The sequence below is a fragment of the Sturnira hondurensis genome, unplaced genomic scaffold (genome assembly GCF_014824575.4).
Source record: "Sturnira hondurensis isolate 20B ecotype Veracruz unplaced genomic scaffold, ASM1482457v3 Scaffold0014854, whole genome shotgun sequence".
In the NCBI taxonomy this organism is placed as follows: Eukaryota; Metazoa; Chordata; class Mammalia; order Chiroptera; family Phyllostomidae; genus Sturnira; species Sturnira hondurensis.
In genome coordinates this window covers 4,439,590-4,467,239 of record NW_028087485.1, presented here as the reverse complement: position 1 = coordinate 4,467,239, position 27,650 = coordinate 4,439,590, and the positions used below count along the sequence as shown (strand labels likewise).

General features: G+C 47.2%; 1 protein-coding gene across 1 annotated transcript in view; it reads left to right on the top strand.

Annotated features, from left to right (window-relative positions):
• Positions 1–27,650, top strand: part of RBM20 (RNA binding motif protein 20) — a 183,511-nt gene that overhangs the window by 109,437 nt on the left and 46,424 nt on the right. The window contains exons 2-5 of the mRNA XM_037063820.1: positions 19,621–20,704; positions 22,119–22,180; positions 23,485–23,576; positions 24,506–24,603. Of these exons, the coding sequence (XP_036919715.1) occupies positions 19,621–20,704; positions 22,119–22,180; positions 23,485–23,576; positions 24,506–24,603 (1,336 nt within the window). The remainder of the gene's footprint in view (positions 1–19,620; positions 20,705–22,118; positions 22,181–23,484; positions 23,577–24,505; positions 24,604–27,650) is intronic.

Sequence of the window (27,650 nt, the reverse complement as noted above, 5' to 3'; positions counted from 1 at the left end):
ATTTTCTATTCCTGGTTGAGTCTTGGAAGGCTATATGCTTTTAGAAATTTACTTATTTCTTCTAGGTTGTCCAATTTGTTGGAATATAATTGTTCATGGTATTTAAAAATAATTCTTTGTATTTCTGTGGTATTGGCTATAACTTCTCTTTCATTTATGAATTTATTTATTGGTTTCTCTTTTGTTCTTAATGAGTCTAGCTAGAGGTTCATCAGTTTTATTTATCTTTTCAAAGAACCAGCTCTTAGTTTCATTGATCTTTTTTATTTTTCAATCTCTATTTTGTTTATTTCTTCTCTGATCTTTATTATTTCCTTCCTTTTGTTTGCTTTGAGCTTTGTTTGTTCTTTTTGTAGTTCCTTTAGGTGTAAAGTTAGATTGCTTATTTGGAATTTTTCTTGTCTTTTGAGGTTAGGCCTGTTTGGCTATGAATTCCCCTCTTGTGACTTCTTTTGCTACATTCCATAAATTAAAAAAAAAATTTTTATTTTCATTTGTTTCAAGGCAGTTTTTTAATTTCCTGTTTGAGTTTCTCTTTGATCCATTGGTTGTTATATAGTATGTTTTTTAATTTCCACATATTTGTGGATTTTTTCAGTTTTTTTCTATAATTGAGCTCTAGGTTTACACCATTGTGACCCTAAAAATGGTTAGAGCATCATCCTGTACGCCAAAGGCTGTGTGTTCGATCCCCAGTCAGTGCATGTGCAGGATGCAGCCAGTCGATATTTCTCTCTCCCTCCTCCCCTAATTCCCTCTCTCCCTCTCCCTCTTTCTAAAAATCAGTAAACATAATCCTTGGGTTAGAAGTGAAAATAAATTAAAATAAAATAAAATAAATAAAAGATGCTTAATATATTTCAGTCTTTCTTGAATTTATTTAGTCTTGTTTTGTGACCTAATACATGATCTATCTTAGAGAATGTTCTATGTACAAGTGAAAAAAAAATGTATAGTCTTCAGTTTGGGGATGAAATGTTCCATAAATGTCTATTTAGTAAACTTTTATCTGAGCATAATGAAATGAGACAGAGAGTGAGGAAGGGCAAAATGTACAATCCATGACTGGAACTCCACCTTGCACCTTGGGGAAACCTAGTCAATCATGGGAAGGACCCAAGGCCTGAATAGAAATGCAGCTGTGGCCAGGTTGGCTGGCTCCCATAGGTCAGGATCTGGGACTGGCGCCTTTAGGTGTCTGTGACTGCGTCAGGGGCAGAGAGCCAGGTGAGCCTGGGGCAGCCTGTGGGCTGTGACTAAATTAGGAAGAAAGAGTCCTCGGGCTCTCTGGGGAGCTAACCGGGCAAGTGGGCCTCTGGTGGAAAGCTCGAAGTGGGCTATTTAGACAGACATGACTGGTCTTCACTTGGACTGTCCAGTGGTCAGCAGGAACATCACACACTGAGTCCTAGCAGGAGAGAAGTTTCCATACCAGTGACCATACCCCCCACCCCGCCACCTCCAAGGCTGTATGTAAAATAGAAGAACCCAGTGAGTTTTAATCGCTAGTCCTTTGTAAACTATTTTGGAGAGGTTGTACCTTGTAAAAAAACATTACCTCCTGGATAATTTTGAGAGGGCATTATATTGGATCCTGGGCATCACAGATGACCATCAGACCTCCCAGACAGGACACACTGGATGATGGCTGTTTTACGTGAGCTGGCAATGAGGTACATTGGACAGCAGATTTTGGTTTCGAAAATCACGTGAAGATTTAGTTGTGTTGTGAGTACTATAGTGTAAGATTTGGGAAGAAGAAGAGGGACACAGTGGCGAGAGAATGGTGGCCCTGGGGAGAAGAGTGAGCAGGTTCCTAAGTACCTGAACCGTGAGTAAGACCAAGCTCATCCCTGGACCCTGGGAATGTAGTAATTCCTCACAGAGAGGGCTTCGTGGCTTTCTTTTCTTTTCTTTCTTTTTTTTTTTTTTTTTTTTGCGGAATATCATGTGGGACTTGTGGAAGGGCTTAGCCTCAGAGCAGTTTCTCAGCTGTGGCACTATCGATATTTCGGGCTGGGTAATCCTGGTTTGTGGGTTCTGTCCTGAGTATTGTAGGATTTTAGCAACATCCCTGACCTCTGTGCAGTAAATGCCGGTAGCAACCTCCGGTTCCGACCCCATGTCTCTAACATTCCCTGGGGGAGGGGAAATGGCCCCCAGTAAAGAACCACTGCTTAGAGCAGAAGACAGTCCATTTTCCTGCTGGAAAGTACTGTGGTTTCCACCAGGCAGGTGGAATGATGGGTCACCTCACTCCACCTCTTGCTTCATACACACAGGGGAAAAAAAGAAGGTCACCTGCTCAGGAGGTCTGCTGGTCATGAGTCAGTCTGTTGGTGCTGTCTGGTGTGGCTACATTACTCTAGGTCCTTTGGGGACCCCGAAGATCAAATTGTCACCCAGACTTAAAAACCCAGAGTTAAAAACAAGCAAGTAAACAAACAAATGAACCACCATCACTACCACTACGACCGACATAAAGTAGTAAAATAAACCAGAATAGGAAGTTTTGGAATTTTATTAAAAATGGCCACATGAGATCCTGGCTGTGTAGCTCAGTTCATTGAAATGTCATCCTGATAGGCCAAGGTTGTGGGTTCAATTCCTGGTCAGAGCACATACAAGAAGAATCAAGCAATGAATGCATAACTAAGTGGAAGAACAAATCGATGTTTCTCTCTTTCCCCTCCCACTTCTTGCTCTGTAAAATAAATAAATGAAAAAAAATGGCCATGTGATTAGCCCAAGCTCCCCCCCCCCCAGAAGCGCTTTCAAAAGCTGGCCTGGGTGTTGATATGTGAAGAGGCTGAGAACATGTGGCGTAAACACTGACTGATATTGTTTGCCGTTTACACTCACCCTGTGTAATGCGGCAGGAATGGCTCCGGGCGGCATGTGACTCCCCTTCCAGATGGGTGTGCAGGGCACTGGGACGGCTCTTCTCTTTCGCTCTCTCCCTCGCTTCATCCCCCCTCCTGTGCCCCTTTCCAGACTCCCGAGAGTTTAAGCGGAAGCCTGTCATGATTGGCATGCAGAAAGCTGGTAGGATGTCATTGGAATTTTCTAGGGAGGCACATGCCCGACACCCAAAATGACTCCCGGCTTCGGTGGCCTCAGGTCCTCGCTCAGTGCCAGGTTCTCTGGTCTTTTTCAGAAAGGTAAGGTTGCATGATGTCATCCTGCCTTCCCCCAGCACAGGGGGAAACCAAGGGTGTGTGTGTTTTTTTTCATTCCCCAATCCAGGCAGCATTTCTGACCTTATTCTTGGCGCTAAGCATTTGTGCATGAGTGTGCGATTTGTCCGTATCCCCACCCCCTCCCGCTTAAAAAAACGGTAATACGTGATTCACAGGATAACATGTGACCTAAAACAGCTCCCCATTACTCCAGTGAAATCAGGAATCCCAATGTCAGGATATCTAGCTGTTCTGTTTATGCCAGTTATTAAACTCTTTGATAAAGGAAAAGTTGATGTCTTCGGGAAAACAGATTGCATTATCCCCACATCTGAGAGGATAGAAGGGGATAGTTTTTGGAATCATGAAGACTTATGAACGATGAGGGTCTCTTCAGATTGAGGCGTTTTGTGTTAATTGCTGGAATTTTTCAGTGATGGAAAAATGAATGTAAAGTCATTTGCAATGCTTCCAGTCTTGAGTGCAGAGTCAGACTCACAAACCGGGCAGAGAGTGCCGTGTTAGGATTCACGAGCTGGGGCTGTTTTGCTAAGAAAGAATGTTTGAAAGTTGCTTCTAAGCACCTGTGAAGGGTCCGCGGTGTGCATTTCAGCAACTATGAGGTGTCTTTAAATAAAGTTAAATTTCAAAGCAAAACTATTTTAAAGTCCCCACGCACACAAGCAAGTTAAGTGTATGAACTTCTGTCTCGAGGTTCAGGGGACATACTTGGCCGTGGACATGACGATCTGTCAGCAGGCTCAAGCACAAGCGAACATGACTCACCTTGTGTCCTTATCTGAAGCAATTACAAGGAACTTTGACACCTTTGGGAGAGGAATCCTGGTTTCTACTAGCAAGTGTGTAAAAGCAAACCCACACTCATACACTTGTGAAACGGCGTGTATGCTGTATTTTACACCATGGGGATTTTTTTAACCTTAAAAAAACCCATTGTGTAGTTTTGCCATTGCTTTTTGCCTTATATGCTTTAGAATCCTTTCTTTTTCTCCAGTGTCAAAACTGAAAGGGAGAGGGTTAATATTTTCACACACTCGTTCCCTCCCCCACATGCATGCCCTAACAGCTGCCACATATGAATTTATGGAATTTGATATTTCGAATGAAATGACTTCCTTATTTTTCATAGTAATATAATAATCAATTTTACCATAGAGAACTGCGTACATGTCAGGCCTTGGCTGCTCCTAATTAGCAATGGATGGGGTAGCACAGGGGAGTGCTGGAGAGCAGGTTTGAGTGAAAAGTCAGCCATCAAGTTTTAAGCATTGTATTTTGCCTCGGCCTGCTTACATCTTAACCACAAGTTTAGTTTATAGTCGATCTGACAGAAATATCAAGAAAGGTGCATGCCGTGGTGGCCAGTGGACCTGCTCCTCTCACTGTTGCTGCTTGGTCTTTTGTCTCCTCTCTGCAGTGACTTTCATGTGGCCATGGCTTTGTGAAATTGAGGCAAAAGCCAGAAGTAACCCACATATAATATTCTCTGCCTTGGGTGGCACCTGTGTTTTGTTGGCTGTAGTCAGAAAGGTGTGTTTCATTAGGCACCAGAAACTTCCATCCACTTTGGAAAAATGGCAGCTTTTCCAAATATATAGTTATATGGTTTATTTATAAAGTTCCAACCCCAAGGCTCTTATTTACTCTAAGGAATCTGAAAGAATTAAACAGCGCTCATCCCCAACACAAACATAATATGCCTCGTACTTCACAATGAAACACAGCGTATTCTGCTAAGGTCTGTGTTCCATGTGCTTAGAAGGAGTCATACATTCAAGTGAGTTGAACAAGTATTTGTTCAGTGTGTCTGACTTGCCTGGCACTGAGCCAGACAGACACTCAGAAATTTGAAAGGTTTTAGGATGTGGATGCTGGCTTCAAGGCGCTTATCAGTTAGAAGGTCGGAGAGTTATCCCCCAACAAACCTCAGCTGGCTCTCTGCAGTGGAAACTGGCTCTGTAGTAGGCACACTCTGGGAGAAGTCTTGCCACAAAAAGTATTTATTAAAATGTGTGAATGATGCTTCAACATAGCTAAGCAATATTGGTTGACCGGCCAGTGTGTTTGTGACCCTTTGCGGGCTGATGTGATTGTATTCCTTTATATAGATTGGTGAGTCTCAGACTTCACAATAGTCCTGGGAGCTACTAAAAATCCCAGTGCCTCAGGGTGAATCATACTCTCTGGAGATGTGGCCCGAGCATCAGTGTTTTTAAAAACACACCAAGTAATTGCACCATCAAGTTTGAAATCTAGTGATGTAGATGCTTTTATTAAAAATTTTTTTAGGCCCTGGCTGGCGTAGCTCAGTGGACTGAGTGCAGGCCTGAGAACCAGAGGATTGCAGTTTGATTCCCAGTCAGGGCACGTGCCTGGGTTGCAGGCCAGTTCCCAGCAGCGGACCTACAAAAGGCAACCATACATTAATATTTGTCTTCTTCTCTCCTTCCCTTCCACTCTGAAGATAAATAAATAAATTCTTTCCAAAAAATAAAAGGGAAAAAAATTCATCAAGCTGTATGCTCAAGATTGTGCAATTTATTCTATGTAGATGAGACTGTAATAAAAAATAATTTAAAAATATTATTTAGTCCTGGCTGGTGTGTCTAAGTGGATTGAGTGCCAGCATGGGAAGCAAAGGGTCACTGGTTCGATTCCCCGTCAGAGCACATGCCTGGGTTGCCAGCCAGGTTCCCAGTAGGGGGCGCTCGAGTGGCAACCACACATTGATGTTTCTCTCCCTCTCTTTCTCCCTCCCTTCCCCTCTCAAAAAATAAATAAACAAAATCTTCAGAAAAATTTTTTTAGCCTACAGTGACTTTGGAAGGTGGACTTTTTCATAATCATGATGTTGCTTGACTAAAGAATTTTTGGCATTCTAGAATTTGACCCTTCTGTTCTCTGCATTACTGAACTCAGTGTGAATGGTGTTATGCTTTCTTCCTGCTCAGCAAACCCGATAACATGATGCTGAGCTAATTAATCAACTAAGTTAAATGAGGTTTTGTGAACTTGAGTGTTTTGGTTCCAGGAGGCCAAATATTGAACACAGTGATTAATTCTTTTAAAGAAATATAGGTATAAGAGTGATTACATGTGCTCCCGAAATTATTTTTGCAGTGCTTAAAACCCCCGTGGAAAAGGAAGCCCCTTCCTGGAGTGCTGGGGAGTTCATTAAAGGCAGAGGTGGCTCATTAAATATATAGTAGTTACTACATTTCTTATGACTCACCCTAGATTCTTAGACTTGGAAGGTAGTTTTGGTGGTTCCCAAAGAGCAGCACCGTAGTATCACATTAGAAATGCATATTCTGAGGCCTCAACACAGACCTCCTGAGAAAGAACCTGGGGGTGAGCCCAGCATCTCCTGATGCCACCAGCACTTAAGGATCGCTGCTCTGGTTTCACATTGTCGTTTTACAGACAGGTCTGTTATTTGGGAGTTAAGTGCCTCTCTCTGAAGTTATCCAGGACTGGAGGAGCAATGGAGGCTACAACTCAGATCTCGCTGTAAAATCGATCTCTGCACCACGGCCAGATCATCCTAGCTTTTCCACGTGTCGTAAATAACAGCTTCAGGAAAACACCCACCAACCTAGTATCATAAGACATAAAGGAACCTTAAAAGCTCTTTCATCTGACCCTCCCATTTTACAGATGAGAAAACTAAGTTCTACAGAGTGAAGCGAGTACAATAAAGTGTATAGTCATTAGTGGCAGCAGCTGTTTAAGAAGTGGGTCTACTTCCGACTCAGACAGTGGCACACCCACCTCCCACTACCCTCACTGCTTCTTCACCTTCGTATGGACTCCATTTGGCTTAAATCACATTGGTTAAAAAGTCCAGGTTTTAACCAATGTTAACATCAGGCAACTCTAGGAAAAGACCAGCTATTTTGATGGAGAATTTTAATTCTTTAAAATTACTCTAAAATTTTATTTTGGTTTAAAATTGGCTTGAATTGTATGACATTTACCAGAAAATCTCAGTGATATAAACTACTGAAAAGAAACTTTCGAGAACACTGGGGCCATTCATTCCCTGAGCATCTGTTTCATCTCAGAACCATGCAGATTAGACACTTACATCTCCTCAAACCGTACTCTGAAGTTACATTTTCTTCAGATTTAGTTAAAAGGAAAAATGTGGCAGCAAGTCCATTTGTCGAATATTTTAAGATTTTATATTTGACGTGGTTGGTGGTATTTACATAATTTCGACAGTGTTCAAAGACTGAGTCTAATCCGCATTCTCTGCAGAACTTCAGCTTCAAAGCCCTGAGCCACACACACGGGGCACTTGCCCAGGAAAACAAATTGAGAATGTGATACACAACTGTTGTCCCGCACACCTACACACGGCTCAGATGTATGCATATATGGAAATGCTTCTTGGCTCCACACACCTGCCATGTGCCAGGCGCTGTGACATGAAACGGGACGCACAATTCCTGCCTGCAGAATGACCAGGGGGCAGTGAGGAAGTCAGATGAGTGACTGCGTGGACAAGTACAAGAGATCGTGGTAGGAGTTAGAATAAAGTGTAATTGAGGCCAATGAAGCAGCAGGGCATTGTGGGGGATCTTAGAAGGGATGGCAGCACACACTGGATGGGGGCCAGAGTCAGAGAAGTCTGCCTGGAGGAGGTGACTCTAACTGCTTGTTAAAGGATGGTAGTCACCTCAGTGACGGGGAGTAGGGAAGAGATTGTCTAGGCAGAGGGGACAGTATGTGCAAAGGCATTCATGTTTGTCTACACTGACTGACCTTCACGTATATGCTCCTAAATATTTTATTTGTGTGAATAAACACGAACATTTGGCTTCTTAAAGGACTTTGCGGAGCAGTTTTAAAATATATATTTTAGCTTGTTTTTCCCCTCTCACAAGGCTCCCACGTTCCCAGGAAAAGTCTGTTGATTGACGGGCCATCCTATCTTATGTGACTGAGACATGGAAAGATCTAACCTCAGAAGTCAAACCAACTCCCTGCATAAAACCAGTGAAATTCTGCCCGACATGAATTTCCTGAGAATTGTGTGTTGGGCAAACCCACGCCAGCCCCAAATGGATTCGAGCTGCTTTTCACTGTGAGAGCCTGGGTCTGTCTATGGAATGCCTCTGTGGAGCGGAGACCACTAGAGTGAGGCACTTTTGGTATTTCCTTTCCTAAATCTTAATGCATAGAGTGAGGAGAGCCTCTCCTTGTGCTGAACAGCCTGCCCAAGACATCATGGATAGAGGAAATTAAATTAGTCCATGCTGGCTGGCCAGCAACACGTACATCTGAACCGAGGTTTCTTCAGAAGCACTCCTGGGAGCGTACAAATAGCTCACTGTGTGCGTAATCATTATTATTACTCAATATTACTCAGTAGTAATTATTATTATCAACCACCATCATGCTTTGCAGAGCATCGCACACCGTGCTAGACATTTACAACAGCTAACAGGGCTGATGTGGTTATCTCCGTTTGACAGGTGAGGAAATTAAACCTTAGAGTCATCAGATTTCAGAGGTGGGTGAGGCCTTGGAGATCCTTTCATAACCAGCTTTCTCATTTTACAAAAAAAAAAAGGGGTGAGGGGAGCTGGCTGATCTACAGTCCCACAGGGAGTAAATAGTGGCTATAAGACCAGGCAGGTCTTCTGATTTCTAGCTTGCTAATTTTTTGCTGCAACACACTGCCTTCAATATTCAGTGCATTAAAAGCAACTTGGAAGAACATGCATTTGTTTCTGTAGGAGAAATATTGTTGAAACCAGTCCATGCTATTTTATGAACATAGGCATGTATAAAAAAGTTTCTTATGTGTATACTTTTTCTGTATACAGATTCAAATAGACAGGCTCAAAGGGGACTTCAACTTCATGAGTATAATTTTACTTAAAATTTTTTTGATTAAAAAAATCTGAGGCAAATGACCCTAACTGTCTCATTTGTTAATTTGGTGCGATGGGCAATGAATTCATAGTATTTCTTATAGTCTTCATAGTTTTGTAGTTTTCAAATTCAAAACAAAACAAATATGAGTATAAAAACAATGACCACTTACCACACCATTATCTGATAAAATAAAGGATAATTTAAAGAGAGAACAGGGGGACAGAAAAAGAGGAAAAAGACCTAATATATGACTCTTGGTGGTAAGCTGACATCAGTTCCCTCCTGAAGTTTTTCCTATATGGCTCTAGCAGAATGGAGATTATTTTCTTTGCATTTGTTGCATTACCTGTTCTGTTTTGTACATTTTGAGCCCTTCTAACATCTCCAGCAGGAAAAACAAGCCCTCTCTAGTCCATTATAAAACTGCTGGCTGCCTGCTTGTGCCTGCGTGTCTACTGGTTCCCAGAATCTGACTCTATCTGCTGAAAGTGGTGCAGAGTGTAGTGGACCGAGCAAGAGGCTGGTGACTTGGTACCAACTGTGTTATTTAAGCCCACATCCTGGATGGGTGCTAACTAAGCTTATTGTGGTAATTGTTTCACAGTATACACAAATATCAAGTCGCTACGTTGTGCAGCTTAAATTTATACAATATTATATGTCAATTATGTCTCAGTAAAACTGGGGAAAAATGAAAAACCACTATGACAAGTTGGGAGTTCAAAAACACAGAATAAAGGAAAAAGCTTTATAATTTAGTACTTTTGAACAAACCAAAAAAAAAAAATCACAGTCAAGGAAGTAGGGCTAGGAATGTGGTTTTAGAAGCTCCTGTAATGAACCTATAACAGAGAATAGAATATTAGCCTTCGAGTAAAAAGACCATCATTCAAGTCCCAGCCAGGTCCCCTTATTCACTGGATGCCCTCAGGTGGTTCATCCAACTTTTCTTGGTTTTATTCTTAATATAAACATGAAACAGTCACACTTGACTTGCTCACATGGTTGTCCTGGAGATCAGATAGCTAATGAGGTGGACATATTTATCAATATTCCAGAAAAACATGAAACAGATGCAAGGTGATAGGGTTATCATTGCTGGTAGGAATCACTCCAAGAGGCATCATGGCGATATGAATCTCATCCAGCAATGTCATGACTGAAGCCCCGCAGCTGCACTGACCCAGTGATCCTGAACTTAGTCATGAGGGCCTAGCTAGTGATAATTCATAGCCTGTTGTCACCAAGAAGGTGGCACTGACCAAAAAGTGTGTCTTCTCACTCTGTTCCTCAAAAAGAAGATGACCGTCTGGGGACCACTGGTGGGGGCTGTCCCGCTGTAGTGGCCCCATTGGCCCTGACCAGTGAGGAGAACTGGGTTCCCGGCCCTCTTTTCCTCTGTGTAGAGGTGTGACTTCACATAGTATGTCAACTTCATTGGGCTTTACTTTTTTCTTTGTAAACTGAGTGAATGGTCTCTAAGGCCTCTTGTTGCTCTTAACGTTTTTGATAATTAGCTAGAATTTGAACTTGAGTCCCAATGGTCATCTTGGGACTCAAGTACCATCATGGTCATCTTGTAACCTGGCATTTAGGGACTATTCTCTGTGGTCCACATCCTGACCTAGCTTCTAATAGCGTTACAGTTAGAGTTGAGAATTTATGATTTTTTAAAGGTTTTATTTATTTATTTTTAGGGAGAGGGGAAGGGAGGGAGAGAGGGAGGGAAAAAGAGAGGGAAAGAAACATCAATGTGTGGTTGCCTCTTATGTGTCTCCTACTGGGAACTGGCCTGCAACCCAGGCATGCACCCTGACTGGGAATCGAACACACAACCCTTTGGTTCGCAGGCTGGCACTCAGTCCACTGAGCCATACCAGCCAGAGCAAGAATTTATGATTTAAAGTTCAGCTCCCAGGGCATCATGGAGGAGCAGGGCCCAGCAAAGACTTGACCCTGATTGTACTTGATTTAATTTGGCCACCTTACAAAGACGTGATCAAACCTAGAAAACATCCCCTTGCCTGGTCATGAGCCCTCTCACCTGGATTATATTTTATATCTTAACACATAAGAAAAAAACGGCAAGTCCATTGCTTGGCCTGGACAGGGAAAAGAGTTGAGCCGGAAGGGAATTTAAATTCCTGATTGGTTCTGTTGGGAGATCTTGTACTCACTGAGAATGTGACCAGTGGGTGATTCAATCACTGCCATGTGGGCTATGGTTCTTGGCTTGTGCTTCTGGCTGGCTGAACATCACCAGAGAAAAGTTCACTGCGAGTCCACACACACACCCACCACTGAACTTCAGCCACATCCTGGTTATGCCACAGCCCTGTGAGCCTGTGGTTGACCACTTACCGGTTCGCCACGCAACTGTTCCAACTCTCCCTGTTCCCTCCAAGTCCCAGTCCCCACCCTGCTCCCTCCTCTCTCAACAGGTGGTCGTCCTTACTTTTTCCTTCCCTTCTCCCCATATTTACCTCTCCCTGTGATTTCTGTCATCTGTCTCTGTGTCTAGGGAAGATTTGTCGCTGCCCTGGCAGAGCTCCCTTCACATGTGTACTGATGATGACAGTGATGATGGTGATGGTAATGGTAATGGTAATGGCAATAGTAATGGTAATGATGAGAAGCCTAGCTGTAGTAATGATTGCTGCTACGTTTGTCTAGTCAACGGTTACATTTGTTTAGTGCTCGGGACTCCACAGAACAATTTATGTACACCCTGTCACTCAGCGCGGAACAAGTCTGTACCTTAGATATAGCCACCCTGGCCTTAACGATGAGGCCCCCTGAGGCTTAGACAGAATACGTACTTGCCCACAGTCCCCAGCTCATACGTGGCAAGCTGGAACTCATACTCAGGTCGACTCTGACCCTGAAACCCGAGCTCCTTCCAGCCCGCGCGCACCCATGTGCAAGCAGAGCACTGTCATGCTGGTGGGGCTGCAGCTTCATACACGTGGCTGATTTTAACCCGTTCTGCCCTGAATCCTTATCTCCAGGGACGTGAGTGACAAATGGCACTTCCTCTGTTCAGAGGACCGTTTTCTGAAAGGGAAGGGTGTGTCGTGATCACTCAGAAAATGTCCTCTTCCCCGTACGCACCCAGACAATGCCACACCCTAACCTCTGTGTGGCACCTAACAATGGAGACAATTTGCAGAGCATTCTGACCTGCATCAACCTTCATCATGCAGAAGAGGAAAGATTGTGACTTCTCTTGTTATCAATGAGGACACTCAGGCTGTCTCCCAAGGTGACCCAGACGCCAAGCACTGAGCGAGGACTAGAACCCAGGACGCCTGATTCCTACCCCTTGTTCTTTTGGGGAACCTCACATCCCAATAGGCACTCACTATATATTTATTCTTCTCTCCTCCAAGGGAAAGAAGCTAAAGAACCTGTGTATCTTTAATAAAGACCTTTTCTCCTGGAGGTGGAGGTCACTGATGCCTTGCATAAAGCCGATTCTTAGTGCCACAAAAATAGCCTGTTGTTAAAAAAAAAAAAGAAAGATGTCTCAGTAGATGAGAAGCTGTCCCCTTGTGAAAGTCAAGGCATTGCATCCCCAGCTCACAAGAGCACCTGTGTGGCTAGGGCTGGGTGTCTGAATCTGCAAAAGGTTGTTGCGTAGCCCACACCCCATCCACACCCTGGTCTCATGACCACCATGTGTGGCTCTTACTCCACCCAGAGTGGAGGTGCCTTCTCTGTTCCCCAAACCCCCAGGAAATAGGTCTTGCAGGTTAACAGACACTCACACCAAAGCAACTGCCTGAGTTTCCCCTGCAGCTATGTTAGCTGCTGGGCCCTTACAGTTGGTTCCCGCCACAGGGGAAGCTGGGGAATGATAGACAACTCTTGAGTTAGCGTGGGACCCGAGAGGGAAAATGTCTGAATTAAATGCAGAGAGTTCATGAAGGTTGGTTTTCTTTTTGCATGATTGTTTTTATTAAACAAATGAAGGAAGTGTGTTGGTGTGTGTACAAAAAAGCCCAGGCAGAGCCAAGCTGTCTAGGAAGCTGTCTCAGGTGTCCCTGGGCAGCTGGTCACCCAGGAGCCGCCCGAACCCGTCTGCAGGCCAGTGGCCTTGGGCTGGCTTTATTTTCAAGCAGGCCTTCCTGACATGGTGGCTCAAATTCAACCAGGTTAGCAACCAGGCATGGCAAAAGGGTGTCTCCTGATAATGTCAGCGGAATGTCAGGGAGTGTCCCCCGTGAGCCAGTCAGTCTCTATGGCCAGGGGGCTCTGCCGGGTCTCTGCGTCACATTGGGTGGGGGCTACTGTTCCCATTTTACAGATGAGAAAAGTAAGCACACTTACAGGTCAGAAAAATTAAGCGACTTTGTCCCATCACACGAGCAGTAACTGGCAGGTGGAAGCCCAGGTCTCAGACCACAGTTCTCCCTACAGCTGCCTTTCATTAACGGCCGAGTCGTCTTTGCATCTGCAGATGGATGAATAAACCCAGAGGGTTTGCATGTCTTTGTTCAGAGTTCTCTCCCTAGGACTCTGCCCTTCTGTTTCCTTTGTTACATTTCTCTAAAACGTCTGAGGCTTGAACCACTTCCTCCTGTGCCTTGCTGTTTTGTGCTTCCGTCCAAAAATGTAGTCATCGCTCTGTGCTGGTCTGTCTCCCCTTGGGAAGGTATCTCCTTTTCTGCGTCTGTGTCCTCACCACCTAGCGACTTTGCCTGGCACGCATTAGATGCTCAGTCCCTGGGGGCTGAATGAAGATTCATGAACACCCGCTGGCCCCTTGATGAGGTCTGTGCAGAGCAGAGGCCCTGTGGCCCCTGCCCCTGTGTGGGGTGCTCTTCCTTCCTTTCAGAACAGGGTGGAGCCCATGACAAAACTCTGGCTGAATTTCCAGCACCTTGGCCCAGACCAAGGAAGGACACTGCCTCATTCCTTACGCCTTGTGTTAATCCATCCTTGCATCTGCTTGGGACTCAGCTAAAATGTGAAAGAGCTTTGGGGCAAATAACGAACGCTGTCAGGCGGGGACAGCTGCTGTGTTCTGGTGGATACAATATGTTGCACATCCTTTTGGCACTATGGGATTAAACCATTAGAAACACTTTTCATCTGGATCTCCTAAGTCTCCCGGCGTTATAAAGGCAACGATTTCTTTATGTTATATTTGATTTTTAAAACTATTGAGAGAAATGCTGTTTTAATTTTTTTTAAGAGAGGGGAAGGGAGGGAGAAAGAGAGGGATAGAAACATTGATTCAAGCAACACAGACTGGTTGCCTCTTGCACATGCGCAGACCATGGGCCGATCCTGCAACCCAGGCATGTGCCCTGACCGGGAATCAAACTGGCAACCCCTCATTTTGCAGGGCGACGCCCAACCCACTGAACCAGACCAGTCGGGCCTGTTTTAATTTCTTTTTTTAAACCTTTGTCAGTGAGCAGGGGACCAGATTTTTTAATGTCATTATTCACTGTGAATTCTTTGCGGGTAAACATCAGCCCTGGGGGCAGTGAGCCCTGTGGGGTCCTGGCTGAATGAGAGCGGCTGTGCCGTGTTTTTCCTGGGAGTGTGGACCCGCCTTCCCTGCGGCTGTGTGGCCCGCCCCACGATACCCAGCTTAAGTAACCCACTGTGCTGCTCTCCCTCTTCCCAGGTTTGGCCATAGGACCTCAAACCAAGCCACTGGACAGGTTTAGGAGAAGAGAGGATGTATCAGGTGCATAGAACCTTATCCTCCACCTGCTCCTCAGACACGGGGACATCCTTACGGTCACCTCAGGAGCTTACAGGGGTCCACAGGGGCTTTGCATGTCGAAGGTAGCTGGTGTTTCTCTGAACAGAGGGGAGAACCACAGATAACTATGGGTGGAGACAATAAGTTGGTGATGAAACAGATAGGGCTTAGTTAGGGCTGTTTTGTCAGCCACCGAAAGCTGGTTTGAGTGATCTGAGTTCTCCTTAGGGTTCTGCTGCTACCCAGCTGTGTGGCTTTGGGCAAGCCACTTTGTCTCTTTGATAATGAGGGAGTTGATCCCTAAGCATTTGCAATTCCAGGCTTTCCCAAGTTGCCATTGCTCCAGCTGGGCAAGAAAGTTGACTTTGAAAAGGAGGAGACCTCTGGGTTTTTCTGGCTCCTGGCTGAGTTCCCAAGGGTCTTCAGTCAGTCACCTGGTCAGATGACCTGTGTTCTCTAGGCCCTCTGGAGGCACAAGTTCATACCAACAAGATCCAGCCAGTGTCCCCTCTGAGTGGACCCCTCTTTTACATGCTGTCTTCTTGGTGCATTGTATTCGTTCCCCATTTGCTTCTGTAACTTATTGCCACACATGTAGTGACTTGCAACAATACAAATGTCTTAACTTACAGTTCTGGACATCAGAAGTACAAAATCCATCTCACTGGGCCAAAGTCAAGGTATTACCCCGGCTGGTTTCTTCTGGAGGCCCTAGGGCCCAGGTGGCAAACACAAGACCCTCAGGGTGAACCCCGCCCTCCACCTTGTCTTATCCGGTCAGGCACCTTGTTTCTACCCAGTGGCAGCCCTGAGCTCCCACTTAACTGTAAGGAGTAGTTACACTTACACAGTCCTAAAATTACATTCGGCCCTTTGAAGGCAACCGCTGAAGCTGATGTGGCCCTCAGTGGAAATGAGTTTGGCACCCCTGCCCTAGGGGGAAGTTTATTTCCTTGACTTTTTCAATTTCTGAAGGCTTCTTGCATTTCCCTGGCTCAGGGCCCCTTCCTCCACCTTGAAAGCCAACACAGCATCTTCTCTCCTCTCTGACCTCTGCTTCCCTCCCAGTATTATCTCAGCCCGACTCTGATCCTCCTGCCCCCATTTTATTAGGACTCTTGTGATTGCATCAGGCCCACCCAGATAATCCAGGACAATCTCTCCATCTCTTGCTCCTTAATTTAATCACATTGGCAAAGTCCCCTCTACCCTGTAAGGTGACATTTTACAGACTCTGGGAATTAGGATGTGGATGTCTTTGGAGGCCATTATTCAGCCTATCACGGGGATTATCCATGAATTTAAAGAACCTAGGCTTGGACAGGGAGGAGAGTGTATTGGAACTTCTGCTTTGGAATGGGAAATTACAGACAGTCCCCTAGGTGGGTGACTGTAGCCAATTGCAGTGTAAGCTGTGTACAACAGCAAAACCTATTAGCTTTCTGGGTATATTTAGAGTCTTCTTTTTGAATTGTGTCAGGGCCTTTATCCACAGAAATGTATGTATACTCTCAAAAGAGGTGTCCATATCTCCTTAAAACCACCAGGTTCCGATGAGCCCCATCCATTATCTTCCTTCTTCATTCTGTTCATGATAGTTACTGAGTGTCCACCATGTGCAAGACAGTGTGCCAGGGAAATCCACAGTCTCCAAGACGTGCTCCTTTCCGTTGTGGAGCTCGTGTCTAGTGGAGGGAGGGAGGCACATATACAGTTATTTTTGACATCAGACAGGATGTGCTGAGTGATGTAACAGTGGTGAACCCAGATAATGGGAAGAGAGGAGGGCGATATCACTTCTAGTCCCTAGAGTGTCAGACCACGTGCCCCGATTTTGGGTTCAACATTATGATTGCTCTAGCACCTCAATGTTAGGTCATTAACTCTTGTGGGCTAAACATTTTAGGACTTTTAAAAGATGGGATGATGGGTCTTCCTCTTTAAGGGTCCTGGTTTTAAAAGAGGTAACTAGCTCTGATGATTTACGTGAAATCACATCTACTCAAGATTGATTAAAGTTGGGGACAATAAGAATTTGCTAGGCAAAGCAGAAGTTGAGAAGGGAATGGTCTTATTCACGCTAGATCTGAATGGGTAACCTGTAAGCAGGGCTGTACTCGGACCAGCACTTGCTTGCCAGGGCTGACTTGCAAACACCCAGCGAGGCTGTCTTTCCTGGTTGGAAAGGTGGCCCTTGCTCATGTGTCCTTGCGGAGGTGAAGGAGGAGAATCTCCAGCAAGAGCTCCTTCCAGCTCAGAACACAATTTTAGAAAATACAGCTGACTTCTCCTGGAAAAACAAAGCCAACCTCTCCTTACTCTGGTCATGGAAACCAAGTTGGCACCTCATTATCGCCTTGTTAGCAAGGAACAGGCTGCTTCTAGGACAAACCTGGGAGGAAGGGTTGGCTCCATGTGGGCAGGGTTTTGCGGTAAGCCTAATTGCTTTTCTAAAGCTCAGCTACTTAATACTACACAAGCAGAAATCTATCATCAGACTCTTGACCGTCCTCCTCTTCCTTTCATATTCTTGCCTACGTAGACAATTAGTGCCTCCACAGCCCTGCTGACGCCACCCACTGCCATGGTTTGTGCCCGGGCCCCACTGGGGCCACCTCGGCTGTGCTGTGGTCAGCACATCCAGGAGGAGAGAAGGTCTGTAAGCACCTTTGACCTAGGATGCCCAGGCCCCCAGTATCGTAAGATGCTGCCAGCTCGTTCAGCCTTTGGAGCACAGCAGGGCTGCTGGCTGAGTGAAGGTAGTAGGTCTTGAACGACTCAGAGCCCATTCTTATTTCTCACGGGAGGGGAAATAGTAACCCACAGTCATTTTTCTCTGGCTCTGAAATGTGTTTTGTACTTGCATGTGAACGTGGGTGTGCCTGCTGTTCTGAGAGCTCACTTCAAACACAACAGTGAGGCAGCCAGCCCCCGAGACAGACTCCAAGAGGGCTGAGAAGCTGCCCACTTAACCGCCTTTCTCTCCTTTTTAAAGCCTGCCTCGCGTGTGAACCCCATGTCTCTATTCACTCCCCGTGAGTCTTTGCAAGGAGGTCACCCAATTTCTCTGAGCTTTAGGTTCTTGCCCTGCATAATTGGGATGAAAATTTCCTACCCTATCAGACCGATGGAGAGATCCAACGAGACAATGTAGGCTAGTTAAGCACTGGACACAGTAGCATCGCAGTCAGTGTGAGATGCTGACCCAGTCACCTTCTTCCCGATGACCTCCACACCTTCCCCGGCCTCCCACCATTTTCTTAGACCAATGCAAAGTGCCACCCGAAGCAGAAGCTTGCTTTCCTCAAAGCAAGTGTCTCCAACGGGGGAGAAGTGACAGGCCACACACTTCCCACGTCTCCCGTCATTTTCTGAGCCGTGCTCACCACCAGCCTCTCTCCTTTGTTTCCTCATCATCAGACTTCTACTTCACAGAACCTGTGACAGAGGATGCCTCGTCGGAAGTGTGCCATCTTTGTAGTTTCTACTCCACACTTCGGTAGGCATACTCAGTATACAGCTGGGGTTGTCTACGGTAACCCCAGTTTCAAATGCGCAGTCCTATTCTTCCCACTCAAACGTCCTGGGAATTCCAGTTCATCGACTTCCCAAACATATTTCCCGATCACACCCACTCCCCAAAAGGTTGTGTAAGACCCAAGAAATACGGCCTTACAGGGGCCCTGACTGTGGTAACCACATCTCCTGGGCTTTCTGGGAGAGTCTGTTCCCTTATGCATTCTGATCTTTGGCTCAGAAAACGCCGTGCCCAACCAGCAGAGGTCCCATGGAAGGCACACATTCAGAGAGACCACCACTGCAGTGAGATTCAGGGCACGCCCACCACAGCCTATGACCTCAAATTCAGATTCTTCTCCTGTGACCTTCCGGTGGTTCTTCGTGCTGGTTGGGTGTGAGGGTGGACTGAAGGGAGCCTGATTCTCGCTGCTTTGGGATGTGAACTAAGGACGGGGATGAAAATGTGTTTGGCGCGAACACACACAATCCCTTCTGTCTGAGATTTTAAAGCCTGCTTTCTGCACTAAATATTAGAGTATATGGATTTTCTCAGGTCACTCACTTTTTGAGGGGGTGGTAAAGGATGACCTTACCAATTCAAGGTAGTGTCTGTCCCTGGCATTGATGGGGGCTGGGGTGGATGGAAAAAGTGGGCACCCAAGGAGCATTTCCTGTGTGGGACGTGTTCTGCCTTAAGCTTGGTGCCACGTACAGTTCTTTGAGTGTCTTAAATGTTACATAGTGAAGTAGGAATTTAAACACCAGCAGTGAAGGTCTGCTTAATATTTCACTGTGGCTATCTCATAATTCACTCGGTTTAAAATTCCCCTCCCTGTTATTGGATATTTATAATTCTCAACTATGGACTCTTAAATAATGAAGCCACTCTTAAACACTTTTGAGCATCAAGCTGTGTCTGAATTTGTAGCTCGCTTTCTCAGGATAGATTCCAAGCACTGAACCGTCGGGTCGAAGTACGTGGCTATAGGAAGTGCCCATCACGTGGCTGCCTTTCAGCTTCAACATGTTGTGTGTTTCTTTCTAGTGGTTTTAGCTTCTGTCTCTTTGGTTATCTGTGGGACTGAACATTCTTTACATAATAATTTTCTGTTGCTGTTTATATTTTTCATTAATGTGTGTGTGTGCAAGCATAGGTTTTTGCAGACTCACTTATCTGTGGGGCCCTGTGGGATGGTCTTGTTTACATGGGAGGGGGACCGCAGATGAGCACAGAAATAGCCCTTTGGCCTCCTTGGGGAAAACCAGCTTTGCAGCTCAACCTCTGTCTTCCTGCAGTGCCGCCAAGCTCCTGGACAAGAACCCGTTCTCCGTCAGTAACACGACCCCTCTGCTTCCTTCGCCTGCCAGTCTCCAACTGGCTCAACTGCAAGCCCAGCTCACCCTCCACCGGCTGAAGTTGGCACAGACAGCTGTCACCAACAACACTGCAGCCGCCACGGTCCTGAACCAAGTCCTCTCCAAAGTGGCCATGTCCCAGCCGCTCTTCAACCAGCTGAGGCATCCGTCTGTGATCACTGCCCCCCACAGCCATACCGGGGTGCCCCAACATGCTGCGAGTGTGCCCAGTGCCCGGTTTCCCTCTAGTACAATTGCCTTCTCCCCCCCCGGCCAGACACGAGGTCCAGGCCCCTCTGTGAGCCTCCCCAGCCAGCCCCCCAATGCTGTGGTGGTGCATCCCTTCAGCGGTGTCATGCCTCAGACCCCTGCCCAGCCTGCGGTCCTCTTGGGCATTGGCAAGACTGGGACAGGTCCCTCGGCAGGATTCTACGAGTACAGCAAAGCCCCATCCAGCCAGGCATATGGCTCTGAGACGGATGGTCAGTCCATCTTCCTGCCAGCCTCGGCCTCTACCTCGGGCAGTGTGACCTATGAAGGGCACTACAGCCAATCAGGACACGATGGCCAAGCAGCCTTTCCCAAAGACTTCTATGGAGCCAACTCCCAAGGGTCGCACGTGGCAGGCGGGTTTTCCGCTGAGCCAGCTGGGGCCCTGAAAGGTGAGGTAGGTCCACTTCTGCAGGGTCCAAACAGCCAATGGGAGAGCCCACACGGATTCTCTGGCCAGAGCAAGCCTGATCTCACAGCTGGCCCCAGCCTGTGGCCCCCACCCCCCAGCCAGCCCTATGAACTCTATGACCCTGAGGAGCCCACCCCGGACAGGACCCCTCCTTCCTTCGGGGGTCGGCTAAACAATAGCAAACAGAGTCTCAGCGGTGCACGGCGGCGGGCCAAGGAGGAGCAGGCGGTGCTGTCCGTGCGGCCCCTGCAGCCTCAGGAGCTGAACGACTTTCACGGGGTGGCCCCCCTCCACCTGCCACATGTCTGCAGCATCTGTGACAAGAAGGTATTTGATTTAAAGGTGAGTCATCCAAGACCATCTAGGAGCTACCAATGGAGTCTGGGCGGGCTCACCACCACCACCCGATTCTCACTGTTTGTAGGCAAGAAACTGGTATATTTGGGAATTGGGTAGCAAAATGTTGCCATCTCTAACCTTCATTAAGATCATAGGTATTAGAACCAAAAGGAATTTCAGAAATGGACTAGGACCACTCCCTTGCTTTCAGGCAAGTAAGAAATTCTTATCCACATGTATAACTGAGAAAGCTGTGGCTGAGTGGGGGGACCAAATGACCCCACCGGGGTTATGGAGAAGGGACTTGGGAACTAGAATCTCCCGCCTCCTAGGGGAAGACTTTTCCTCTGTGTTACGCGTAGAAGTTACTGTTCCTGGAGCACATATATTGTGCTGAGTTTGAAAGGGGAGAAAATGCAACCAGGATTTTGGATCAGAGGCGAGGGAGAAATTCTCAGGTAGGATCTAGACACATTACTGTAGAGGGTCTCAGCGACCCCCTCTGCAAAATGCAGGTGGAGCTTCATGACACTTCCCAGTGGTGGTAAATGCTTCAGCCCCAGCAAACAAGGGCCCGTTATAGTGTGAGTTTCTCCCCCAGAATGTATGGATGATGCAGTGAAGTACTTCTAAGCAATTGTAACAGCTAACATATATTAAAGCCTTTTCTGGATGTCAGCGGTAACTCTCCACAAGTGATACTATTATTATTCTCACTATACAGATGTAAAAACTGAGGCCCAGAGAGACCCAATGATTTGTCAGGGCTCCATAGCTAGAAAGCAGCAGAGTGGAGATTTGAATGAGGGTCCGGCCTGCCCAGAGTCTGTGCCTCTTGAGCTATACTGCCTTCTGTCTCCCTTCCTGTCTGCATTTCATAATGATCCCTACTTAAATGACCCCTGTGTAGTGGGAGTCACACTCCATTGTCATTCCCCTCTGCTTGGTCCCCTGGTGCAAGTGCTTCTTGTCGCTCAGGAGGGACATACCTTCTCAACTCCAGTCTCTGGAGGGGGCTGGCTGACATAAGAGGTGATGGAGGACTCTGTCTCCTTAGGCTTTGCAGCTCACTGTGAGTGCACCTGCCAGATTCTCCCACCTGAGTATGGGAATGGGGCTAAGGGTCCAGCCAGAGGGGAAGAAGGAATTAGGTTTGTGAATCAGGGCTCCTGTCCAAGACGGGCATGGGCCGTGTATGTAAAGCCAATGGCATGAGGACTGGATGGAGAGCAGGAGCTGATCAGGAATCTGGAGGGGAGAGGAGTGGGTGGGGGGGAGGGGGGCGATGCGGCTGCAGGGCTGGTCCGGCCTCTGGGGGACACTGAGCTCCCAGCCTGGCTGGAGAAGCCTGCACTCATCCCCTGCCTTCCCGTGGACTCAGTTCTGCTTCTGTCGCTTTTCTTTCCTTCCTGCCTAGGACTGGGAGCTGCATGTGAAAGGGAAACTCCATGCTCAGAAATGCCTGGTCTTCTCTGAAAAGTAAGTGCTGTCCAGCAGGACAGGTTCCTGCATGCGCCCAACAAACATTCATTGAGCACCTGCTGTATGCCGTGCTTTGTTCTAGGTGCCGGGGAAACGGCAGAGGACAATACAGGCACAGTCCCTGTCCTCAAGGAGCTTACGCTTAATGGGGAATCAGATGTAAACAAAATAAACAGTGAATTATATAGCGCCCCGAGTGGTAAATGCTGAGCAGGACACAGGCAGAAAGTGTGTGTGTGTGTGTGTGTGTGTGTGTGTGTGTTCCTTGCATTTTAAGTGGGGAGGGTGCCGTGCTGAGGACAGACACCTCAGGAGAGGATGGAAGGAGCTCAGGACTGTCTGGGGGACATTTGTTCCCAGCAGAGGAAATGGTAGGTCCCAGGTCCCTGGCATGGCCTGGGACACTCCAGCAGCATCAGCGCGACTAGAGCAGAGTGCCGGGTAGGAAGCCAGGGAAGTGCCAGAGCCCAGGCCCTGAGCCTGTGGGCCTGCTGTAGGGGCTTTGGCTTTTGCTTTGAGTGTGACTGGAGTGTTGGTGGACCTAGCGAAGGAGCGATACACGTACTCTGGCTCTACTGAGAACAGATAGTGGGGGGCAAAGGCAGACACCTGGAGACCATTGAGGAGGGGGCTGCAGATTTCCACAGAAAAGAGGACGCCTGGCCCAGGGATGTAGGACCGAGGATGGGGTTCAATGTTTTGAAACGGGCACATTCAAATGGCCTCTCTTATTTACAAAACCCCGAAGAGTGGAAGTGATCCACGTGTCCCCACCAAATGAACAGGTGAACAAAATGGGGTATTATCTTGCCACTGTCTCGTTCCAGACCCGCACACCCATGAAGCAGTTACTCCTCAATGCCCTTCCCCCCAACTCCTGACAACCACTGATCTGCTTTCTATCTGTGCGAGTTTGCTTCTTCTGGACATTTCACATTAAATAGAATTATATACTATGTGGAATTTTGTGACTGGCTTTTTTCACTTGGCATAATATTTTCAGGTGCATCCACATTACAGTATATATCACTTTTTATGGCTGAATAATACTCATATGTGTGTATATATATATATGTTATATTTTATTTATCTAGAAATAAATTTTTGATCTATTTTTGGAGCCTTTCTACCTTTTGGCGGTTGTGAATACTGCTGCTATGAACGTTCATGAATGAATTTTTGTTAGAACATCGATTTTAGACTATTTTGAGTCTGTTCCTAGGAGTGGAATTTCTGGGTCATGTGGTGATTTGTTATTTAACTGACTGAGTGACTGGCTCCCCCTCTTCACCCGTCTCCAGCGCTGGTGTCCGGTGTGTACTCACATCTGCAGAGGGCGCTCTGTGTGCCTCTCCCAACAGCCCAACTGTTTATAACCCCGCTGGGAATGAAGGTGAGTAAGGGCCTACAGGTCAGCGGCTGGAACCAGAAGTCAGCTTCGCAAAGGCTTATTGTGTCATGTCTTCCATAACCAAAGTTCCCGTCTGTACCGTTCTTCTGTAGCTATAAAGCAAACAGATCCCAGGACACTGAAATGCATTGGACCTGCTGGTTGGGCCCTTGGACATTTTCTGCTGGTTATCCACATGCCCAGAGGCATATGGGGGGGGGGCCCTCACAAAACACCAGAATTTATGTCTAAAAAATTGTGTATTTATCGTTACATGTTTAAACTTCAGTCACCTTCAAAGCACTCTCTATGTGATGCAAAACACTCGTCGAGGTGTCTTTTTCCATTGCTCAAAACAGTTTTTGAACTTGGCAATTCGGATGCCTTTTAGTGCTTCTGCTGTTTTTTTTGTTTGTTTCACTTCTTCCACATCAGCAAAATGTTTCCATTTAGGACTTTTTTCATCTGGGAAAATAACCAAAAAAAATCACTTGGGGTGAGATCAGGTAGATGGGGAGGGTGGGGCATGGGGGTTGTGCGTTTTTTTTGGTCAAAAACTGCTGAGTGTTCAAGGTGGTGTGGGCAGGTGTGTTTGTAAATCACTCATCATGAAATGGGCAAATGCATTGAAGAAATATGCAAAAAAAGTTCACTGACGCTGAATGCAGCCTCTCACAACACCACCAGTTGGTCCACTGATACAGATGGGCTCCTAGAACACTCATCTGTGGGGGAACCTATACTACAAGGGGCCTGCCCTCTGGAAGATAATTCTAGGCTTTGGAGGGTTCCCCCTATAATCATGACAACTACTAAACAGTATGTTAAGAGGGAATTTTCACTTTTCTCTTCTACTTATGCCCTAATAGTGACTTCCACAGGTAAAGTAAATAACTAGGTTTTCACCCAGTTTTGTGTGGTTTATCATTTAGATTATGCCTCCAATCTTGGAACGTCATATGCAGCCATTCCAGCAAGGTCATTTACTCAGTCAAATCCCACCTTTCCGTCGGCTTCCCCGGGGACAAATGTAAGTACAGAAACATTTTCTCCATGTCATTGTCATCCTTGAGGCGTTTGTGTCACCTGCTCTGCCTGGGTGGTGCGTGCAGAGGAGCTGGGAAGAAGCTGGTGTCGCTGTGGCTTTGTGCAGTGCAGGAAATGTGTCCCTGGACAGAAGTCAAGGCTTGCCTAATTTAGTCCAGTGAGTTTTGAAACACACAGATAAAATGCTGACATAAATTTCTAAAATCAAAGGCATTCATAGACTTTCTGGCTTTCAACACAGGTTTAGAAAAAAATAAGTTTGAGTTTGTGCCTGTGTGTTTCTTAAGATGTTGACATTTTATTGAAGTGGACCATTTCCTGTGAGCAGGTAACTGTGAAACTTGAATGTGTCCGAAAGTAATGACCTTGCACCAGCGGTATTTGTCGGCCCCTTGGGGAAATGGCTGCTTCTGTATAATACTTCGTTTTTAGTTGTGTTTGTAGTCCCCTCTCTCTCTGACATGCTCTAAAGTCCGTCCCTCCTTTCCCACCAGTCAGGACGAGACAACGGTTTTCCTCTCTCTGTTTTCCCACTGCGTGTGGCCTTGTCCCCCGCAGGAGCTCTCTGACTTGCGTTCCCTGGGAACATGCGGAAGCGGGTGGGAGACACAGAACTGCCTGTAAAACAGAATGTGTTTGCTAGAGGGCGTGTGTCTGTGTGTTTTGCCTGTGCCTGTATTTTTTTCCCCCAATTCAGACTAAGAGCAGCTGCAGCCTCTTTCTCTCCTCCCAGGCAACAAGTGAGCACAGCTCCTGACAGCAGGCCTCTGCCTGCTGTCCCCTCCACGTCCCCTCCATGTCCACGAGGAACACGTGTCCCTCCACATGCCTGGCCAGGTGTTCCTATAGAACTTTCCAAGGGCGAGCTAAGCAGTGGAGGCTTTAGGCCCTCAGGGAGGAATGAGCAGGGAGGTTCGGAGGTTCGGGACAGGAAGCGAGGCCTGCCTGGACGAGATTCCTATTTGTCTGTTTGTGATGGTTAATGGGGGAAGGGTTTCAAGAGAGCCCCTGGCTGCGAGCCCAGGGTTCTGGAGAAGAAATTGGTGGTCTCCCTCTCCGTGCTCAAAGCCACACCTGGTCAGGGGCAGCTGTGGGTTGGTCCCAGGAGAGTGCAGTGGCTGGGTCCAATGAGCCCCGTCATTGGTCTTTGATTACATGACCTTGTGTCCCTGTGGGAGTGCTGGTGGCTGTTTCCCCATACTGTGGACCATGGGGACATCTCGGTTCCCACACCCGCCTCTGAAACCCCAGCACTGAGGGTAGGGGCACTGTGACCCAGGTGAGGCAGTTTGGACTGGCAGGTAGGTAGGCCAGAGGTCTGGGCACAGGAAGGAGCTGATGTCAACGGAGCCTCTTCTAACAGGGAGGGGGCTGAGGAGAAGCAAGGGCAGGACAACTCTTCGTGTGTCGCGTGCCCATCCTCCGGACAGAGCAGTGAACCAGAGGCTCTTTCCTGTGGATGTGGAGCCAGGAGCCCAAATTCCAGCTCCAGTTCTGGAGCCCGCCAGCTGTGTGGCCTCAGGCAAATCACTTCACTTTCCTGAGGCCTCGTTTCCTTAAGCAGGGTCCATGGTCCCCTAAGAAGGACTATTGAAGGTGAAATAGAGAGCTGGTGTGATTGACTGTGCGACCATGCCTAGGTCTCAGAGCCTCGTTTGTGTCCGTTTGAGTGCCGTCTCTTGATTCAGTGGTTAGAGCTGGAAGTGGGAGCGAGGCCCGGGGTAGACCAGAGTTGTCCTGCCCTGGTGAGGACCAGATGAGGCCAGGTGTGTGACAACGAACTGTGAACCATGCAGTGAGTAAGAAGTAGCAGTGACTCTTGTTGAGTCCTGAGTCCTTTTAGCCGGAGGTAGGAAACCTTGTCCTAAGACTGGCCCCGTCTGCTAGCTGTGTGACGGCGGGCAGGTCTCCGTGTTCCTTGTACTCTGATCTGCCCAGTGATCTCCATTGCTGTATCTGCTCCGCTGAGAGATTTGGGAGGCTCCCTTCCCTCACATGCAGGGCAGATGCGAGCCATTCGCTGACCTGTGATAATTCGTGAGTACAGTTTCCTCCAAGTGCCTAGAGACTGGGAGGTCATCTGGCTCGAGCCTGAGAAGAAGCAACACCCAAGAAACATTTTGCCTTCTGCACTGCAGGCCAGCAGGAAGGACAAGGAGAGCCACCGACACGGCAGGATGATTGCAATAGCAGACCTTCATAAAGTGCTCAGTGCATTCTTAGCGTTTTTGATGCCTTAACTCACTTAATCCTCCAGACAGCCCTGTGAGGGGGGGAAACCGAGGTGTGGAGATACTAGGTGCTTTGCCTCAGGTCACGCCACTGGTAAATGGAGGCCTCGGGATTTGAACCCAGGCAGTCTGGCTCAAGACTCCGCACTTTTAACCGTTAACCCCTGCTGCTACCCCTCTCTGAAAGTTTCTGAGTTCTCTTCCTTGCTGTGGTGATCTCTTTAGTACGCTCCCTCCACTCCCCACTACTCTCACCCCACAAGCCACTTAGCAGGATCCGAGGCTACCTTGGGGGTGCAGGCCCTGCCTGGGCCTTGCCAGCCAGCAGCTGTGGAGCAGCGTGCAGAGGCCAGGCAGACCTGGCTCCTGGATTCTTCGCCACCTTGACATTGTCTCCCAGGAGGAACTCAGGTCTGAAGGCATTTTCCCAGACCCAGTGGAGGGAGAGAGGCATCATTTGACTGGTTTTATCCTTATATATATGGCCTGTGAGGTGTTGCTGGTCACATGGGCCTTCCCCAGGATATCTGGGGTACCAGGACCAAACCCACCCAGGCATGTGCCGTCAGTGGCTGGATAGCCACACACTTCTGTGGGCTTCTAGTACTGTTGTTGGCCACTTTTGGCCAATAGAATTGCATGTAGGTGTGTCTGTCTTTAGGAAAACCTGAAAGACAAAAATATGGACATTTGAAGACACTCTGAGAAATGAAGGGCCAGTGAATCCACTACTGAAACATAATTTATGAGGCTCCTTTAAGTAGCAGGGGCATCTCTCAGAGGAATTACTGAATTTCTT